The sequence below is a fragment of the Hippoglossus hippoglossus genome, chromosome 5 (genome assembly GCF_009819705.1).
Source record: "Hippoglossus hippoglossus isolate fHipHip1 chromosome 5, fHipHip1.pri, whole genome shotgun sequence".
Classification (NCBI taxonomy): Eukaryota; Metazoa; Chordata; class Actinopteri; order Pleuronectiformes; family Pleuronectidae; genus Hippoglossus; species Hippoglossus hippoglossus.
Window position 1 is genome coordinate 14,105,832 of NC_047155.1, and position 20,348 is coordinate 14,126,179.

At 41.2% G+C, this 20,348-nt stretch overlaps 4 protein-coding genes across 5 annotated transcripts; 2 read left to right on the forward strand and 2 right to left on the reverse strand.

The window, feature by feature from the left end:
• Window positions 1-4,859, forward strand: LOC117761850 (rho-related GTP-binding protein RhoA-B). Its single transcript, XM_034586148.1, has 5 exons — window positions 1-126; window positions 1,071-1,228; window positions 2,974-3,094; window positions 3,891-4,021; window positions 4,108-4,859. The coding sequence occupies exons 2-5, from the start codon at window positions 1,073-1,075 to the stop codon at window positions 4,279-4,281; spliced, it is 582 nt and encodes a 193-aa protein (XP_034442039.1). The 5' UTR covers window positions 1-126; window positions 1,071-1,072; the 3' UTR covers window positions 4,282-4,859.
• Window positions 4,860-5,844: 985 nt separating this feature from the next.
• On the reverse strand, window positions 5,845-11,364 carry LOC117761823 (transmembrane protein 43). The gene is made up of 12 exons (XM_034586093.1): window positions 11,231-11,364; window positions 10,222-10,368; window positions 9,931-10,065; window positions 9,435-9,529; window positions 9,284-9,333; window positions 9,099-9,168; window positions 8,522-8,592; window positions 8,288-8,415; window positions 8,082-8,156; window positions 7,099-7,200; window positions 6,876-6,993; window positions 5,845-6,791 (listed from the first exon to the last, which is right to left on the reverse strand). The coding sequence occupies exons 1-12, from the start codon at window positions 11,246-11,248 to the stop codon at window positions 6,589-6,591; spliced, it is 1,212 nt and encodes a 403-aa protein (XP_034441984.1). The 5' UTR covers window positions 11,249-11,364; the 3' UTR covers window positions 5,845-6,588.
• zgc:112334 (uncharacterized protein LOC619199 homolog) lies at window positions 11,011-16,181 on the forward strand. 2 transcript variants are annotated; one of them, XM_034586085.1, is made up of 12 exons: window positions 11,312-11,434; window positions 12,392-12,608; window positions 12,976-13,083; window positions 13,187-13,280; window positions 13,380-13,514; window positions 13,601-13,799; window positions 13,903-14,034; window positions 14,286-14,385; window positions 14,480-14,651; window positions 15,110-15,254; window positions 15,360-15,414; window positions 15,521-16,181. In XM_034586085.1, exons 2-12 carry the CDS (start codon window positions 12,567-12,569, stop codon window positions 15,668-15,670), a joined length of 1,332 nt encoding a protein of 443 aa, XP_034441976.1. In that variant the 5' UTR covers window positions 11,312-11,434; window positions 12,392-12,566; the 3' UTR covers window positions 15,671-16,181. The 2 variants fall into 2 exon arrangements, with proteins under 2 accessions (XP_034441977.1, XP_034441976.1); XM_034586086.1 differs by lacking the exons at window positions 11,312-11,434; window positions 12,392-12,608 and adding an exon at window positions 11,011-11,099.
• A 507-nt stretch (window positions 16,182-16,688) lies between these two features.
• On the reverse strand, window positions 16,689-19,656 carry ndufaf3 (NADH:ubiquinone oxidoreductase complex assembly factor). The gene is made up of 5 exons (XM_034586153.1): window positions 19,398-19,656; window positions 18,025-18,220; window positions 17,839-17,905; window positions 17,555-17,655; window positions 16,689-17,131 (listed from the first exon to the last, which is right to left on the reverse strand). Exons 1-5 carry the CDS (start codon window positions 19,484-19,486, stop codon window positions 17,024-17,026), a joined length of 561 nt encoding a protein of 186 aa, XP_034442044.1. The 5' UTR covers window positions 19,487-19,656; the 3' UTR covers window positions 16,689-17,023.
• Window positions 19,657-20,348: the final 692 nt, after the last annotated feature.

Genomic DNA, 20,348 nt, shown 5'->3' on the forward strand with positions numbered 1-20,348 from the left:
TGTTTGTACAGCGGGGCACTGTTTTCCTCTCCCCGCCCCTGAATCACTTCCTCCAGCAGCCGCGGCGAGGAGGCCAACAAAGCACCACTTGGAGACCGTTTGGATTCATTTTAAAACCATCAGCAGGTGAGAGTTGAACACTAACACGGAGAGTAGAGCTTTAGTTTGTCATCAAATAGTTTAATTAGCGACACTATTGTAAAATGTATTCAATAAACTTATGTTTTCTTCCGATATTGGCTAGCTAAGCTAACGAACCGATAAAGTCGCATTGACTTCCGTTATGCTAGCTAGGTCTAGCTAGCTAGCCGCACCGGTTTTTGGGTGAAAGGAAAAAGCGAGGTTTTTGCCGAGTGGTCACAAGCGAGCCACGAACGCTGCTGTGGTGTTATATGCATCGTATTGTAAGTGTCTTATATCCACGACATCACATTCAACGAAATTCACAAAGACGTAAACTTAGCGCGGTAGCCGCGTTTCCAGCTAACGGTAGCTGTTAGCATCACCAGCTAGCACCAGGTCTTTTGTAAACAGAGGATGTTCCTGCTCGTTAAAATCTAGGTCAGTCGGCACAGCAGTGATTCTCGGTTGTGTGTCTGTCCCAGCTCTCAGTGTGTTAACCCTCGGGTCAGTGTAGTTGGTGAATGAGAAATGTTTCACGGGGAAATTAGTCGAGCTTGATTGTGGGGTGGGTCAGAAACACTGGAGCGGAAATGTATCATCGTAGAAGAAGGTTCCTACTCCCACTTAACATCTCAAATCAACTAAAGACATGTGAGCTCTGGGCCTGTTTATGACGTCCACGTGTCGCCCCTTGTATATAACACTGTACATCTGACTGGTTGAGTGTAAACAGTCCTGCCGCTGAATGGTAAATAGTTAGCCCCGGGTGTTGGTTTCCGACTCCGGCGTTGTGTCAACACAGCTGAAGGTTACTGCTGCTCATCAGTTCTCACCGGGGCTGTGGCGGCGGTTGCATAATGTCCGAATGCAATCAAAATGACCCTCCCTGTTGTTAAAGATAAAGTGTTTCTCACGTCGTAAGACTGGTTTCTGTGTCTTGTCTGCAGCGATGGCAGCGATCAGGAAAAAGCTGGTCATAGTGGGAGATGGAGCCTGTGGGAAGACCTGTCTGCTCATCGTGTTCAGCAAGGACCAGTTTCCCGAGGTGTACGTGCCCACAGTGTTTGAGAACTACGTTGCTGACATTGAAGTTGACAGCAAACAGGTAAGAATTGTTTGCTAACATTTCAGACCGGAATCAGTATTGTGTAACCGGGCACCTGAGTATGATTACAGCAACAGATCAGATTTTTTTCAACTCGTGTGTTTCAATCATGAGTTCCCCCACTGGAACAGAAACACAAACTGCTTTCAGACATGCAATGAACTCTTGTCAGTTGATCTGCACACTATCCAGAACTTTTCCTGCCAGCCCTCCAGTAAAACTTCCAGGAAAATGTCAGAGTGAGCCCGTGTGAGAATGCAGTAGGAAAACGTCTGCCAAATTCACAGCGAGCTACTGGGCGTGTTGATAACATTTCTAACACACGACCGATGCAAAACGTAATTTGAAAAACAAACAAAAAGAGCTGCCATACACATATAAGACACAGACAAAGACGTCAACTTGCAAAGACAACCAATTTCCAAAGCTTCTGGTGATAGGGGCTGGCGTTAATGTACAGTGAACAAAAGCATGTGATTTCCACAGCAACATGTTTTCAGATCTGTCCTGCGGAGTAACTCCGGAGAATTGGGTCGGGACTTTCTCTGCACTTTGCCTTTCACGCATGCACAACGCAGCGGGAGGTTCTCTGCTCAGACGCGTTCACAACAGCAGGATTTTGGTGAGGGCTGGTGCAGCAGACAGAGGCAGGATGTAACGTGTTATTTCCACTGCAGAGATCACATGCTTTTGTTTACAGCACATCTGCAACAGCATTGGCTTTTATCACCACTAACCTTCTTGATGCCTTCGTTGGTGTCGTCCACGTGGACGGCTCTGCTTTTTCATCCGGAGATACATTCACTTTTTTTTTACTTTTTACGTCTGTCGAGTGGTAGAAGCGTCATCAACACCCCCACTCGCTCACGTGGATCTAGGGGGGGGATCTCCTGCTGTGATCTTACATCGTATTCTCTGGACTTTATACTAATGGGCCTGGCAGAGAGTGTCAGAGAAATTTGCATTCACAAATGCAGTGTATGCAGAGTATTTCCGGAGTTAGGTGCATGTCTGAAAGCAGCTCATGTTGTGTACTGCCTCCTGCGTGCTCTACTCAGGGGCTGACATTTCCCTGTCGTTGTGAACACGTCTGTCCCAGACTATCTCCTGCTGCATTCTTCATATGTGAAAGCCAAATGTCCGGATACACTTTTGCTGAGGTCATGTCTGAAAACGGCTATAGTGTGATATTACATTACATTACATTGTGAACATTACTTCCTATAAATGATCCCAGAGTGCACTGGATTGATGTTTATAGATATGACATTTTTGTGCCATACTACACACTACTCATCAGTGATGACACCAACTGTCGAAGGCTTGAAAGTTACATTTTACTGCTACAAACTACAGTGGTTGTTAAACAGTGAGAAATCAAGGGATGGACTTGTCTCAATGATAATATGAACACTTAATATCAAGCCACAACAACATAGATTTATAATTTTGCCAGTTTTATCCTTATCTATATTTTATTTCAGTTATGAAACTTCTTCCAGATCCTGATGTCCTTATTAACAAGGTTGCATAGGCACTGACAGACCATATTACTAAGGGAGTGAGAAGTCTTCAGGCAAAGTAACTACAGCTGAAAATACAAGTTTTTTTGTGCCCTGTGAGTTTTTGAATACCGGTTAGTAGTGTAGATCATTATGTTAGTTCAATGTCAAACCTGTTGATCAAAAACATCCTGAACAAGATTTGGTTTTGTGTGTTTGATTTATTGTTGTGTTTTGTGACAGGTGGAATTAGCACTCTGGGATACAGCAGGTCAAGAGGACTACGACAGACTGCGTCCGCTTTCTTATCCAGACACTGATGTCATTCTCATGTGCTTCTCCATCGACAGTCCTGACAGTCTTGGTAAGTAATAATAAAGACCTCTATTGTGTTTGATGTTTATGATACATTATGCTCTTCTTGTGAATTAAATTAAATTGTGAAAAAACTAATTAGGGAGCATTGCCATGCTTTGAAAATTGATTCGGTTAACTGGAATCTCATTAAATAATTAGTAGAGAACCCAGACAACAGATGAGACCAGTTAGAGATTTAATGAGGATCCAATGATTTCATGTTAAGAATCAGTCATGAAGAAAAAAGCTTGACAGACATGGAGAATGGAGAATTATATTGGTACCCTCCTCCTCTAGTGATTGTGTCACATCATGTAGCTCCCTTCACAACTGTAGTCGGTTGTCAAGGCATTTATCACATAACTGATGAGTGAACTGCATCCTGCTCTATTGTGAACCAATGTCTCCATCTAGTGACAGAGGATTTTTTTTGCTCAGAGTAAAAAAGGGTCTACACCTGCATGTATCCTGCAGTGTAGGGTTGCATACATTTCTCAACATACAGAAAATTAATTCAATCAGTTTATTGCTTCTGTTCTTTTTTCCTTGCAAGATTGCTAAAGAGTTGTGAGAGTTTTCTGCTTTATATTGCATACTCTTTAGATCTTGTATTGTTGGTCAGAAAAAGTCACACAGTTGATGATATCCCTTTAGGCTGTAGGAAATTATGATGGGTGTTTTAAACCATTTTTAGTGTTTCACAAGCCAAATAAATTTATATAATTAACAAAATTGTCCAAGTTTATTGAAAATAGTCATCAGTGGTGTCTCTGACTGGTGTTGTCTTTTGTCCCATCATTCAGAGAACATCCCTGAGAAGTGGACCCCTGAGGTGAAACACTTCTGCCCTAATGTTCCCATTATTCTGGTGGGAAACAAAAAGGACCTGCGTAACGATGAGCACACCCGGAGGGAGCTCGCCAAAATGAAGCAGGTAAAAGTGTAGAACTCAAAGACACATTAAAGCTCTCCTACTGATGAATGCATGTGTCCTAAAACTCCTCTTGACCTTTTCTGTAGGAACCTGTGAAACCCGAGGATGGTCGGGACATGGCCAACAGGATTGGTGCCTTCGGATACATGGAGTGTTCGGCAAAAACAAAGGATGGCGTGAGGGAAGTCTTTGAGATGGCCACCAGGGCTGCGCTACAGGCCAGGCGGGGAAAGAAGAGCACTAAATGTGTCCTACTGTAAACGAGGGCATGAGGACTGCTTTCTACTGGGGGAAAGAAGGAGCATTAGGTCAAGCCTACCCCCCCCACCCCCCAAACACACCCACACAAAAGACTGTTCTCCCCAGTTTTTACTAAAGGTGTAATGCTTTTACTTTTTTTTGTCTTAAGCAAATGTAGTCAGGTTCTGTCAGTATTCAATTTCGAGGTAATGGAAAACTACTTTTTTGTACTTAAAAATGAGTAAATTTGCCATAACGACACCTCCTTTATCGACATGTAATCAAAGAGGTCAGCCAAGGGACCTGTTGTGTCATATCTGCCAACTACAGTTAAGTGCTTAAGCCCCGCCTGCTGATCTGAGGAATGTTTCCACAGCCAACTAGGGTGAAGTACCTGTACACTGTGACCCTTAGTCCTTTTAATTAATCCAACAAACGGATGCACACATGAAGTTGAAAATTTGTTTGTGCGCTTCATATACGAATCCTTTGTGCAGTATGATCACATGCACAATATGAGACTGGAAACTCATTTTGTTAAAAAACGCAAATGGAAACTTAGTGTTTTGTGTAATAAATTTCTTTGTAAGAATCTTGATTATTTGCATTACTTGTTTGTTTAATCACTGAATTATGGTCCAGCTCAGAAATAGAAAGAAAATTGGTGCAGGCAAGATGTTTACAACCATGCACATGTAATTGGACACTGTCGTTTTGTACATGCATTTCGGAGTTGTTATCACAGTCCTGTGTGAACTGCATCGAAAGCTCAAGGAGACTTGTGGAAAGTTTGGATTAATACATTACATGTCATTTAGCTGACGCTTTTATCCAAAGCGACTTCCAATTAGTGCCTGATGTGATTAGTAATTATGAGGGGCCATTCGGGGCTCAGCATGTTGCCCAAGGATGCTTCGGCAGGGGCTGGGAGTCGACCTTCTGGTTGGAGGGGACCGCTCTACCGCTCAGCCATAGCCCCCACGGCAATCTATCTCACCTACAGAGCCTGATGTTTGTATAGGAGTTTTGAGGCTGATATCCAATGTCATTAAAGTTATGAAAATATCTGTACTGATCCTTAAAACCAGAATATGTATTGAGCGATATACATTTAACATACACTGTTCAGTGCTCTCTGGTGGACAAAGTGGACAGTTTGCAAACTAGAATGTCACTCAGAGCGCATACCTTCGTCAAGGCTCAACAGTCCCCTCAAATTCAATCAAGCTGCACCAAACGGCACACACATAGATATCAGGTCCCTATATATATATGATTGATTTTTGTTTCATCAAGAGCCACGAGTTATAGAAATGTTAGAGTAAAAAAAAAAAGGATCTGCCCCCAGATTTAAGTGGTTCTTCCCTGACCTATACCACATCCTTCTAAGATACAAACCAACAGATGGGTGAAAAGATAACCACCTTGGCAGAGGTAATTATGGCAGTCTGCTCTTCAGCTTTTAGTTGGTTACTGGTTGGTACATATGCCACTACTGATATTACTATGATGAGCTCGTATTGTTCAGGTTTTAACTTCTTGGCTTGTGTGCTGCTGCGCTAAATCAACATTAGAAAAAAGCAATAGAAAACAGGATTCAGAAGTCATTTGTTTAATATATGCTTAATACAAACTAGAAAACAAAATTGCAGATCCCAACTTTGGTGCCGACACAGATCAGACAGTGACATTCATCACTTCTCCAAATGAAAAATATGTGAATTTGATTCACAATTTATCTTAAGTCATTTGTTTTTTTTCAACTGCAGAACAAATCCCTGACAATGCACAAAGTATTATACAATGGATATAATATAACATATTGCATAAAGAACTAAGTGAAGCAGTTTATTAGGTACACCAAGCTAAAACTAATACAATCCAACACCAACAGCCCTAAAACATGTCCTACCTTCATGAAATGTACAATGTTTATATAATATATGGCATTTTGTATGGGACTGCATTAGTTCCACTCAGTGTACCTAACAAACTGACAACTGGGTCTTGACAGTAAAAATGACACTGCAGTGATTTTATGTTGTAGAAGATCACGCTGAGAAATTTTATGAGTGGATGAACTACTGAAAGGCCACAACTGATACCAACAGAACTAAAAGGCAACAGACTAACAGCTTGTGTCTGACAGGAAGTGGTCCAGGTGATCTCTTTTAATATCAGGGTGAGACAATGGTGGACTGAAATTTTCTAATAAATTTGAACACTAGATACATTTTTGGTTTGTTTAAGCCAAGAAATCAATCCTGCCACAGTACTGTCCCGTTTGAAGGGATCAGGAAGTGCTGTGATAATCATCACCTCAAGAGTCATTTGTTCTTCTTGGTTAGAAGTCCTGAGCGGGCGAGAAACACTGGGACCAGAGCCAGCGCTCCCAGAGCTACTGCCACTAATGGTCGGTAAAAAAACCAACCTGCTCCGATGGTGAGAAGAGACAAAGAGCAGGAGACACACAGGGCAAAGATCTTCAGCCCCACGGACACCAGCTCTCTGAGAACAGGAACCCAGTCCACTGCAGGCACAAAACACACAGGAACATGAAGGACAGACACAGATGAATTAAACCATCATTGACAGTGCTGCAGTATTAGTTTACCCAGTGTGTAGATGATGCGCATGGTCAACTGAATACTGAGGAACATGAGGGCCCATCCTGCAGCCCGGAGACCCCAAGTCTTCAAACTGTTGTGCTGGTGCTCTTTCGAGAAAATGTCCTGGAGACAACGAAAGAACTGCATCAAGACCACGTGGAGAACCACACACTTAACCAACATGTGAAATTTTTTGAAGTGAAGAAGGGAGATAAAGTCCCCAGTGACCTCTGCAGAGAGATCCTCCGGGTACAGGATCTCCAGAGTGTCTCCTGACTTGGTTTTAAAAGCCATCAGCTGCTCCCCTCGCTGCATGGCCACGATGCTGACCTGAAAAAAAAAAACAAAACCTTTTTGAGTCAAGAAGTGTCCAGATCTTTCGGTGGCATTCTCCGGTCTTTGCCTTTCACATATGATGAAAAAAGCAGGAGATTGATCGGTTCAGCACGTTCACAGCAACAGGCAAATGTTCGAAACATTCAGGCGAGGGATGGTGTCTGGTTAGGTCACGCAGAAGGCAGGACACAATGTATAAATTACACTGCAGAAATCACATTACGTCACATCAAGCCTCGGTTCTTATCACCCAAAGCGAAGATTTTTCACTATTTTATGACATCTTACCCAATTCACTTAGGGTTACATACTAATTGTATCGATCATGTACAAATGTTTATGATGTACTCTTATCATTGATCATCACAGCATTTTATAGACCAAAGAACTTACTTGTAAACGCAATTGGCAGATGAACATATTATCATATTATACAGCACTTGATTGAATAAAACTGGCTTGGCAACTAATAATCATTTATTCAATCCAAGTTTTAAAAAATGATTACCGGTTCTACAAAGTCTGTTTCCAATCAGCAAACATTTAATTTACAATGACAGATCAAATCAGCTAATTTGATTGGCTGGAATTGAATGAATATTTGTTGAAATACAAGTTATTTAATTATCTAGATTGTTGTTACTTAATTTCACTAATTCCACTAATAGACCTATTGTCTCAGCACTAGTTTACTTAATTTGTCAGTGATGGATTTTGATGCATCTTATGAAGGAATTAAACATTCAATTCTTGATTGTTTTAAATACCAACACATACGTATTATATGGGTAATCACACAGAAACTGCTTAAAGACCATTATTTCCTGACATGTCAGATAGAGATGACTATTAACCAGGTCATCTGCATCACTCACAGTTTGAGCCGGGCCCAGTGGAGACGTCTCACCACTCAGTCCAGCGTACGAGAATCTCACACGCACGTCTCCGACCTCATGAATAAAACCAAACAAACAACAACAACAACAACAACAACTCGTTAAATGTGCCAGTAAGGAACACATCATGACCGAAGAGGGCAGCACTGTATGCAGCAGGGAGAGGTTCACCTCATGATACTCACCTCCGGCCTGCGCGGGTCTTGAGTGTGATAGAAATAATCATCATAGATGGTGAAAAAACTGTCCCAGTTCAAGGCAGAAAAATCCGTCAAACGCAGAGTCTGGAAGTTCTGGATCTGCTCCACCAGGCCTGAGGATGAATGAGGATGAATGAGGATGAATGAGTGACAGTCTGACAAACGTAACTGCTGAATGATGTCCGTGTTCACATCAGGTTGTTTAGACAGTGGAGATACCTTTAGACAGAACGAGAGGCCCAACTCGGACTTCAGGAGCCACTACTGTCACACTCTCAACCGCCATGGCACTGAAGTAAAGATTAAGTTAAAGATGAAGTAACAGAAATAATTTTGGATTCCACAGATGACAAAAATAATCTAATAAACAGATCCGGACCAATATATCGGTTGTCTGATTTTCTTGGCCAATATGAGCCTTTCACCGACATAATGTTATCTGTGTCTATGTTTGCAGATATGAAAACTTTAAACAAATCAGAAAAGATGTGTAGTTACGTTTACATTTTACGTGAACAAATTATGTACTTTTTCTCAATTCAAATTCTATATATATGGTTCAAGTCTTTTTATTTTTATTCATAGTTATTTATGATTAAGTTTATGGTTAAACAGTCAAATATCAAGCCTGAACTACATTTCTTTGTAAGTTTGATAACAACATCTTAAAACCCAAATTATTTTCCAGTACATTATCGGCCGAAATATCTGTATTGGAAATTTCTTCACTCCCTAATGTTGGTATCGGCTCCAACAATCCAAATCAGTCAGGCTCTGCTGAGAAGTGTCAGGTTACCTTGGGTTCTGGTGACCAATTTCCTTGTCAAAATGGCGACTGCTGACCAACTCTGATTTCCACTCAGTGTCTGAAGACGGAGGAACCACAGTGTGTCACATCGCATATCACAAAATGTACACAAAGAGTAATGAAGGGCCAAGTTGTTCACAAAGACAAAAAGGTAAAAAACAACTTAAACTCACTGTAGTTGTACGTCGTCTCAGTTTTGGTTTCTCCATCCTCTTGGTAATCCCTGAAATCAATCACCTCTTCAGTCAGAGAATATTCTGTATTCAAGCCAACATTTTTACACCTGACCTCACCCGAGTGTTGACACGCAGACAAGAGGCTCACCTGCTCTCCCGGTTCTCCACCCACTGATACATCTCCACCTGCCTCTGCAGCTTCGCCGCCTGCACCTCCACTCTGTAGTTGGGGTCACGAAGGGGCTACACAAACACAAGTACATGGTGTAAATTTACCTTAAGTAAAATGTTGTGCATCGCTTGAGTGTCGATTACAAATTAAACCTATTTTGGAATTGGCATTTTTTGTCACATTTAACATTTAACAAAGCTGCCTACACCCCAACCTGTACTTCAGTATCAGCTTATCTAGTTCTGGAATTTTAGGCTGATACAGATACCAATACAAGTTATTTTGGGGTTTTTCACTGGAGGTCTCATTTAATGGGCAGACAGTCTTATTGAATAGCAACACTCCACGAGGCAAAAAGAACACAGATCTGCAATATTTTGAGAAATATAAGTTAAACAACATAAACTAAGTCTTTGACTTAATGTTATTGTTAAATACAAATCTTTTCTTTGACTACTTAAGTACAACCTACCTCTGCAGTGTGCAGCTGAGTAGACAGGTGAACTAGACGGTTGTTGTTCTGCAGCTCAAGGCTGAAGTACGGCCCCAGTGACACAACCTGAGACAGACCTTCATCCAGAGAGGACGCTGTTTGCAGAGCTCGTCCCTGAAGAGAGAGGCAGTTACAGAGAACATGCACCATGTTAGTCAGGTGTGACTCTAACATGGAACATAACACAGCAAGTGACCCTTGAGTGTAACAGCGTGGCTTTTGATATGATGCATTAAATGCAGCTGTTTACGGTGAGTCAGTGGTTCTTACCTCATTGGTAAAGAGAATATAAATTGAGAGAAAAAACAATCCGATGCCAAAAACGGTTCCTCCTGCAGTTTCACTCAGTCGCTCTAAGAATCCAGGATTGGATTTAACAGATACACGCTTGTGCTGGTTTGGCTCAGTATCTGAAAACTGACACAAACACACAACAACAAATAATGTTGAATATCTGCAAAGATCTGAAACAATACTTGACATTGACCACTTGAGGACTGAAGATCTATTATTTACAAATCCACAAAAAGTGTGATTATTCTGGATTAAGGATTCAGATTTGACTCCACAAAAGGAACAAGTGAAACATTTCTTCGAGAGCCAACCACTGTGTGTCACAATACATTTAAATAACTTATCATATGATTGATAACATTTCACAATTCATGATCTTAGACTGACGCAATGAGACAGTTTCTGGTTCAGTCAAATAACTTTTACACAACACAAACTTTCAGGAGCTTCTTTACCTCATGGTGGATATGCATATTGAAACTAAACTAAATGCACTTACTTTATCTTTTGGTTATCACTGTTATTTCATCTATTTACATCATTTATCCCCCAAACAATTGTAATAACTCTCAGATATTTTCAAACAGATCATGAAATCTGCAGTGAACCCTGAGTGAGGTCCTTTGTGCATTAGACTCGTTTCATCTGACTCACCACACATACCAGGACAAGTGACAGTAGCGTGTCAATGCAAAGTTAGCTAGCTAACATTACAGGCGTGGACAGATGACACACCTCTTTTGTTCAGAGCTAATTTCACTTCCTCAATTCATCTACACGAATAAAACAAACTTGCTGTGACGGGACACTTTCAGCATGAATACATTGAGGAGTCAGGAGAACTAGTTAACGATGTCAGCAGCCACACGTCACTGTGTAAACTGTAGTTGAGGTGCTAACTGTAAACTACGTGACAAAACTCCGCTGTTACCGCTGGTTGAGTCCAGGTTAAGTCAAACTAACCCGGTGCAGCTGAGTCACTTACTGTCTGGGATGAAGACATGTCTGTGCTTTCTTCTGCTCCTCAGTCAAACTGGGAATTCTGAAGAAACGAAGATGCGACTTCAAACTAAACACTGGGACTCAAGGTGCGCTTCGTCTCTGCACAGCGTGTCCCGGAACCGGCACGGGGGAGGCGGGGAAAGCGGCGCATAGCACGAATTTGTATTCCACCCACTGAGATACTCTGGTGTTAATAACAAGCGCTAAATATTTCTCTCATGTCATCATGGGTAATGGAGTTTTTGCAGCAGGTCAGTCAGGAAAGTTACTGATGAAATATCAGTGAAACGAATGATACTTAATTTGAAAACATTTAATTTATGGTCATTTACACTTTTAGTTACATTTCACATTTAACATTCCACTACAAAAAGTATTTACAAATTAGTTTTCAGTAAAGGATATAATACATCAAATCCAAATTGTTCAATAAAAGTAACATAACATTGTAAACATACCACCCGTTTGACATATTTTACTACTTTTTCTTTTAATACTTCAAGTATATTTGCTGCTGTACATACATTTATATACATTTACTAGATATTTCAAGTGCCACCTACACGTACACGCACACACTCTCTCTTTATCTCTCTCATACACACTGACATCCACGTCCACACCCGCACACGCACACTCACACTCACTCTCTCTCTCTCTCTCTCTCTCATACACACAGACACACACACACACGCACGCACACACACACTCTCTCTCTCTCGCTCTGTCTCTCTTTCTCTCTCTCTCTCTCTCTCTCTCTCTCTCTCTCTCTCTCTCTCTCTCTCTCTCTCATACACACAGACACACACACACACGCACGCACACACACACTCTCTCTCTCTCTCTCTCTCTCTCTCTCATACACACAGACACCCACACACACACACACACGCACGCAAGAACTCTCTCTCTCTCTCTCTCTGTCTCTCTCTCTCTCTCTCTCTCATACACACAGACACACGCACGCACACGCACACACACACACACACACACGCACGCACACACACTATCTCTCTCTCTATCTCATACACACAGACACCCACACCCACACACACGCACACGCACGCACAAACTCTCTCTCTCTCTCTCTCTCTCTCTCTCTCTCTCTCTCTCTCTCTCTCTCTCTCTCTCTCTCTCTCTCTAGATATGTTCATTTTAAGAGGATTATTGCAAAGGGGAAGACAAAGCACTTATCAACATCATACTTAGGTCTCTCTGTGCACATCACATACACACAATGCACATATCCACATACACACACAAATACACACGTACACACTAATGCAGAGTGCATTCACTTTGACTCAGTGAGTGTTAAGATGCAGGAATATGATGTAATAGTGCTTGGAACTGGACTCAAGGTAAGAAAACTTGCATTATAATTGTAATATACGTATCTGAGTCACATGAGGGAGCCGATTAGTGTGTCAGTTATTGGGGTAGATCTGCTCAGACATCCCCTTTAAAGCATAATATCTGACAGTAATTGAGTTAATTATAAAGTGTCTTTTGATAACCACAAAATTTGCGGAAGGAAAGAATCGATTAAATTTGAGTGCAGATCTGGATCAGGGGACCGTTTTTCGATTTACAGATCCAAGAGTGTGTGAAATCTAGTGCAGCTTAATTTGATTAAAGGGGACTGTTGGGGCTTGGTGGAGGTATGAGTGCCATTCTAGTTGTGACAGCGTTTGACCCACTAACTAACAGCTTCCCTCTCTGTCTTAGGAATGTGTCATCTCTGGTTTGATGTCTCAAAGTGGGAAAAAAGTTCTTCACATTGACAAAAATCCCTACTATGGAGGAGAGAGCGCCTCCATTTCTCCCCTTGAAGAGGTGTGATCACACAAAACGGCAACACATGCAGACACACACACACCGTTTCAGACTCCTGTCAGATCTGTGGTGTTCATTATCCAGTGTGTTTCTACGTTTATAGCTGTACAGGAAGTTCAAGGTTCCAGGTCCTACGGCCATGGGCCTTGGGAAAGAGTGGAACATTGACCTCATCCCTAAATTTTTTCTGGGCAATGGTGAGAGCTCAGTATTATTCATCTGAAGTTGGATTTGTGCAGAACATTTTGTTTGCGTTGTTTTAGTGTAAATAAGTGTGCTGTCTGTTTGCATTGCAGGTCAGCTGGTGAAAATCTTGGTGCACACTGAGGTCACTCGCTATGTGGACTTCAAGGTTGTTGAAGGCAGCTTTATATACAAAGCAGGAAAAGTGCACAGAGTCCCCGCCAATGAGGAAGATGCCCAAGCTTCAGGTATTTCATTGCCCCGTTTTTGTATATTTTTCTGAGCCCATTTATTATTCTGTTGGATAATGTCAACAATTAACACAATGTTTCAGACCTGATGGGCATGTTTGACAAGAGAAGGTTCAGGAAGCTGCTGCTCTTCGCCCTCAACTTTGACGAGAGAAACCCTCGCACCTACCAAGATATGAACCCAAACAAAATGACCACACGGGACCTTTTCTGCCGCTTCGACCTGGGATTAGATGTAATGGAGTTCACGGGTCACGCCATTGCCTTACACAGCAGTGACAGGTCAGTCCCAGGGACCTACTTTACATTAACCAGATTCTGACTGATGATCCTTGAAGTCAAAACCTGCCTGATCCCATTCTACCCTCACCTGGTGTCCCTGTAGTTACCTGGACCAGCCCTGTGTGGAGACCCTCAGACGGATCAGGTTGTACTCTGAGTCTCTGTCTCGTCACAAAACCAGTCCATACCTCTACCCAGTGTACGGGCTGGGAGAGCTGCCTCAGGGATTCGCCAGGTTATACTCACACTCTACTTATGAGCATTATATTAAGTTTTTATTCAGAAAAAATCTGTTTTATTTGAAAACTTTCTGGAACAACTATTCCAGTGACTTCCCATTACAATCAAACAGCACTTAGCAATCTGACAGTGACATGGGTTTAGGAGGACGGCCCTTTAGTAAATGGGATTTACACCGGTATTTTTATACACTCCAGTCAGTTCGTTTCATTGACATTTCCCATCCTGCCTGTGTGTGTGTTTCAGACTGAACGCGGAGTACGGAGGAACTTTCCTGCTGAACAGACCAGTGGATGAGATTGTGATGGACAACGGCAAAGTTAAAGCTGTGAAATCTGAGGGGAAGGTAAGGTAGATAGGAATCAATACACTGAAAAAAATTATCCATGTGGCATGAATGTATATTTAGTGAAATTTGTCTCTCTTTCTCTGCGTAACAGCTGTTCCACTGTAAACAGCTGATCTGTGATCCCAGCTATGTTCCCTCCCGGGTGAGGAAAGTGGGACGTGTCATACGTGTCATCTGTTTGTTAAATCATCCAGTTAAAAACACCCAAGAGGCCAATTCATGTCAAATCATCATCCCGCAAGCTCAACTCAACAGGAAATCAGGTATCACTTATAATTAAAACATTTTATTTGAATAAGAAACATCATATTCTGTATCGAGCCTTTTTTCTACATGAAAACAGAACAACGGAAGCTTAAAAATGTGACACTTTAAGAAAGTAAACGATGTTAAAATAATAAAATGTATGAGAAAAAATTGTTAAAGAAGGGTTAAAATCACAAGTAAGGCAAAATACATGTTTCAATCAATTGAAAACCAAGATAATTAAAATAGGTTTTGAGCAGTTTTTTAATTGTGTCATATGTTCTGGGAGTTTGTTCCAAACCTTTGGTGCAAATTACATGAAGCTGCTTCACCATATTTTCCTGTCATTTGTATGTCAGCCAGCCAGAATTTTATTATTCCTGTTTTTTGTTAAGAAATGATTTACGCTGAATCCAATTTTTTTTAATATATGATCACACTAATGCATGAACTACTCCTCTGATTTTCCATGCAGATGTTTACATATCTGTCGTGTCCTTCACCCACAATGTGGCTTCAGATGGGATGTACATCGCCACAGTGAGCACGACCTCAGAGACCAGCAACCCAGAGAAGGAGGTGCAGCCCGGCCTGGATCTTCTCGAGCCCATCATGCAAAAGTAAGTGACAAATCTTCTGTTCATTTTTTTTTTACGATTGTAAGTAAAATGACATTTTGATCAATATTTAATTAATGGTATTTTCTGTCCAAACTTTGAATCTAGATTTGTGTCAATCAGAAACCTGCTAGTTCCCAACGACGATGGAAAGAATAGTCAGGTGATGACGGGGAAAAGAAAAGAAAGAAACAAATGATAAATCAAAATATGGAGTGTGGTGGGCCCATGTGAGTGTAACTGATCCTCTCTCTCTCTTTACTCACTAGATATTTGTGTCCCGCTCACATGATGCAACAAACCACTTTGAGACTGAAAGTGAAGACATCGTGGATCTGTACCGTCGTATCACAGGAGCAGAGCTCTGCATCGGAGGCTCACAGAGACACCAGTCACAAAACTCTGACGACATTGACTGACAGAGACAGAGCAGAGGGCAGAGGCTTTTTAGTATCATGTAGACTGGATCGTTTGTGGGATTTAAATGTGTGTCTTTTTTCTCCCATTTAATATGTTTGGTGTAAAATCGACCATTTGTCAAAATCTATAAAATAATACAATGTTGACAAAGATTTGTGATTAAAAAATTGTTTTCGATCATTTTTAGTTCCATTCTTGTGAATTTGTGTTTTTGTTGCTGGACGACACTATGTAACCATCACTACAATTTTTTGCCACGTAGTATTTATTATTTATAGCACTAAATTATGAGCACAGTGGAAAGTCTTTCAGATATTCCCATTAAACCAACACATCCTTTCTTCTCATGCATGGTCCAGGCATCAGTTTGACTGGAAATAGCATTTCTTTTAGAGGAACGCACTGTCACCTCAATGTGAGAAGGTTCATGTTTGAATCCTGGTTCAGCTGAACCAAGGTGTGGAATTTGTCTGGGTTTTGTTTCCAAAGACATGCAGAGGAATAAGGTTATTTGAAGATTCTAAATTGTTCGTATGTGTGAATGTTAGTAAGTCTGTTTGTTAACCCTGTGGTCGGCTGCCGACCTACCCGACGTCTCCCTCTCGCCCAAACTCAGCTGGGATTGCCCCCCTTGTGACCCCTAAAGGATAAGCAGTCTAGATAATGGATGGATGGGTCCTTTAAGCCACAATCAATGCTTGTGTTATCCAGCAGCAGCAGCAGGTAAACGTAATCAAGCAGCGCCCTGCATGTGATCGACAGGGATTTAAACATTGGCAGATGATTAGAGATGAATCACATCGATGTTAGAGGATTTGTGGATTCTCTTATCGAGGGAGCTTATGTGAGAGAAGGACAAAGCCAGTGAATTATGTCACTTGCTTGCACACGGGCAGCTTGTGAGCGCTGCAGGAGACAGAGGACACACATACGCACACAGATATAAGAGGCTTAGCCAAATGAAGGACAGTCGCCACCAACACCTCAGGAACACGACAAAAAATACAGCACACTGTATATGGTCTTATACATTTATGCATGAAAATACATTAAATACATGATATTTGAGTTATTGCTAAATGTCACACTTCAAATATATCATTTATACAAATAATATTTTCTACATAGGAACGCAGGTGAACTGTATTCAGGTCTAATTCTGCGGAATTTGCGTCCTCAATTATATACACATGTATACACAGGGGGCTGCTCTTAACATATGAATCTGTACAATAACTGTTGTAACCAAACATCAGAGGTGGAGATGGCAGTTTTTCTCCTTTTGGAGCTTTGTGCAGAAGAACAACCATCTCACAGGCTGCACCATCTAATACTGAAGTACATCACAGGACTTACTCCTGTGTTAATTCCAGGGCAGTGCTGACAGGTGGAGGGATCAGTCCAGCAGCAGCCATTCTCCGCTCACTGGTCAGGAAGTTGAAGGTTGCACATGCGTTCGGCTGATGAACAGCAGAAAAAAAAAAAAAAAAAGAGGAAAATTAGTTCAACCTCGATGTCTTTGGCCTTGTTCACACCTGCTATTAAAATCCGTCCAGACACAAGTTTGTTCGTTCACAAAGACCAAACAACACACACACACACACACATTGAAAACAGACCGCCCTGTATAGTCAGACTGTTTAAAATCATTTGGTCTTTGTGAATAGAAATGATCTACATGTTTATTAGCATGTAGCAAAGTGAGATCTGATCACAATGTGACTTCACAGGAGACACATATGAAGATGGTGGGACGTGACATACTTAGAGCTGTCCCCTTGTGACTGTGTCTCTAACGGCAGAAGTTAGTTCCAGGTCCGAAAAGGTCTTTGTTCCTCTTTGTTATTGTTAGTCTTTCATCCTATATACTTGTTCTACTTTACCGTGTCTTGCACCTCCACGGCGATGCCTTTCCTCTTGAGCAGAGCGAGGACTGAGGGGTTGATTCGTTCAAGCCGTGCGCCTGTTCCCAGCACAAGAATCTCTGAATAGACGACAGGAAGAAAATAAGTCAACTGACATGCATCAGGGAAGTTTTTTTTTTGGTTATATATAACTTATATGAACCTAGATGAGTGATGAAATCAAGGAACATTTCAAATAACTGCATGTAGAAGCTTTCATACGGAGCACGAGGGTTTGCTTAATGTTTTGATAATTTTTGTACCTATTCTTGGTTCAAGCATGTGGAAGAGCGAGACACTTTCCTCTGTGATGTCTTTATAACTGCCAACCTGCAGAAAGAGAGATTTAAGCTCATAAAAAACACAGAACGTTGTTTAAAATGACCCACAAAGCAGCACATGAGGCTGTAAAGTATTTCATGTGAGGTTGGTTTGGATGTTTCTCTCACGTTCCACTGCAGGATTGCAGGAGGCAGCACGGCACAGGGTCCAAACACTCGATTACCATCGATGTTGAACCCTCCGGAACTGTAGCTTTGGATCATGACCCCACTGCCCGGCTCCTTCTGCATGACGGACACTGTGGTACGTTGGTACATCTCATCATCACTGGGCCCCAGTCTATGAGCACGACACAGAAATGGGCTGGAATGAAAGAAAGGAAACTCAGTTAGAACTGATATGATGTTAAGTGCAGAAGTCTGATCATTTTCTGTTATTTATTGTTATTATTTTTATCATCATTACAAAGAGTTTTGTAGGTAAACTATGGTCATAAAACGCTCTATGTAGTTATGTGTCTATTGCACTTTTCTCATCTCTGTATTCTCCATCTCTTTGCATTTCACAGAAACAGGCTGCACTGCAGGGCTGCTGCCATATGGCCCAGTTGAAAAGCCATAGATCTGATGCCAACCTCCTGAGGAGGCTGACAGCCAAACGCTTTGGGCCTGTTACTGCAGAAAAGAGGACTGAGGAGGAGCCACGACGGACATGAGACATGAAACAAACATTTCTGCTTGTCTGAAGAGCTGCAGCAGATTTCAGCAATGAGGCGACCTGGCCTGAAGAAAGTGTGGATGTCGTGCTTAACTCCACAAGATGGAGCCAGAGAGGTTGAGTGACAGTGACTATTTAAATAATAGAACAATAATAGAACAATAACAGACATGTCTTAAGATAAGTGTGTGTGTGTGTGTGTGTGTGTGTGTGTGTGTGTGTGTGTGTGTGTGTGTGTGTGTGTGTGTGTGTGAACTGCAGGTAAAATAGCTGCTGCAATTTGTTTTAAGTGGAAAACAAAATGATAACCAGTCAGACAGAACCCTCAAGAGGAAATAACAAAAATTTATAATATTGAATTAATACATTTTTTATTGTATTATATGTTGTTAGCATGTAGTTTTGTTTTTCAGTTGTTTACATATTTTCCACCTATGTGAACCGATAAATTCACTATTTCTGAAGATGCCCGGATTTCAGCCTCACAGTTCCCTGTCATTATTACACCTAATGATGAGTCAGGAAATAAAAATGATGGCGTGATTAATTGACAGTGAAAATGATGGTTAAAGCTCTTGTCTTCATTCAGTTATATATCGCCACAGGACTGTGACTGGACTCAGTTAGAATAAGCAGAGCTACTGTCTCTAAATACAACATTAGCTCTGCTTAATATAACTGACCCAACATTTGGTGACATGACTTTTTGATGTGGTCGTCTCACAGTCTGAGAGAAGTCGGAGTATATGAGTTATTTAACCAAACACTTAGTTCTCTTCTCCCTGAATGAATGATGAACCCTGGACGTAAAACCCCATCATACCTGGAGGAGGCGGGCACAGCCCTGGAGGAGAAGACGAACCCATGTGCAGCTCTCTGAAGGACTCTGGTACAGAGCGCAGCGGAGGACATGTTGGCGGAATCAACTTGCTCTGTCCCACACACAGGGGGGGCAGAGTTCAGTGTGACACCAGCCGCTCGTTTCCGGTGTTGTGTAACGAATAATCGAGCTCCACCTCCAGAGGATTAAAGAAGAAGAAAACAGTTCAAATGTGTTAAATACTTATGGACTCAACATACATGATTCTGAAACTTTGCATTTGTATGAAGTTTTCTTTATTTCTTTATTTCTTTTTAAATTTAATTTAGTATTTTTGTTTATTATTCACTTTTTCTTTTCAATAGTTTGGCAAATTTTGTAGCCCTGGCACAGACAGTTTTATGTGTAAATACTGTTATTATTAATACTGTAAAGTTGTTGATTTTAAAAAGTGTCTTATAGTGAAAAATAACAAAAACAAACCCCCAAGCATCTTTTTTTCAAACTGCTAATTTTTACTTATTCCATCGTGATATATTATAGATGAAATGATTGCATTCGTCTTTGTAAGACAGTTGGTTTTAAGACCGTTTTTATTAAATTTTATCTGATATCACCAGTCGAGTAATAGATGTCTTAGCTATAGACTGTAAAGTTATCAATCAATGTTTTTTTCAACAGCTTTTCAAAAAGACTTTAAGACTTTTGGACATCACCAGTTAGATAGAATAATAGAACCATTACAAATTGTGTGATCCCATTCCAAAAACTAAACTAAGAGGAACACTTTGTCCCATGACCCATGACCCATGACCATACACATACTGAGTTACACCCAGTTTACAACAAAGTAAGAATTTAAATGTATTTTTAAAAACACAATAAAAATGAGAGTAGAGTGAAAAGTCCCACCAGCTAAAGTGTAAAGAGTCAGATTGACGATTCTCCATCATC

Bases quoted from the DNA above. Each gene is read 5' to 3' on its own strand.
- ndufaf3 (XM_034586153.1), bottom strand. From the start codon at position 19,486: ATGTCCTCCGCTGCGCTCTGTACCAGAGTCCTTCAGAGAGCTGCACAT. The intron at 17,906-18,024 runs GTGAGAGAAACA...CTCTTTCTGCAG, and splicing joins CTGCAATCCTGCAGTGGAAC to GTTGGCAGTTATAAAGACAT. The intron at 17,656-17,838 runs GTACAAAAATTA...TCGTCTATTCAG, and splicing joins CATGCTTGAACCAAGAATAG to AGATTCTTGTGCTGGGAACA.
- LOC117761823 (XM_034586093.1), bottom strand. The intron at 8,593-9,098 runs GTAACCTGACAC...TCTTTACTTCAG, and splicing joins ATTGGTCACCAGAACCCAAG to TGCCATGGCGGTTGAGAGTG. The intron at 8,157-8,287 runs GTGAGTATCATG...TTTATTCATGAG, and splicing joins AAGACCCGCGCAGGCCGGAG to GTCGGAGACGTGCGTGTGAG.
- zgc:112334 (XM_034586085.1), top strand. From the start codon at position 12,567: ATGCAGGAATATGATGTAATAGTGCTTGGAACTGGACTCAAG. The intron at 14,652-15,109 runs GTATCACTTATA...TTTTCCATGCAG, and splicing joins TCAACTCAACAGGAAATCAG to ATGTTTACATATCTGTCGTG. The intron at 15,415-15,520 runs GTGATGACGGGG...TTTACTCACTAG, and splicing joins ACGATGGAAAGAATAGTCAG to ATATTTGTGTCCCGCTCACA.
- LOC117761850 (XM_034586148.1), top strand. From the start codon at position 1,073: ATGGCAGCGATCAGGAAAAAGCTGGTCATAGTGGGAGATGGAGCCTGT. The intron at 1,229-2,973 runs GTAAGAATTGTT...GTTTTGTGACAG, and splicing joins TTGAAGTTGACAGCAAACAG to GTGGAATTAGCACTCTGGGA. The intron at 3,095-3,890 runs GTAAGTAATAAT...CCCATCATTCAG, and splicing joins CGACAGTCCTGACAGTCTTG to AGAACATCCCTGAGAAGTGG.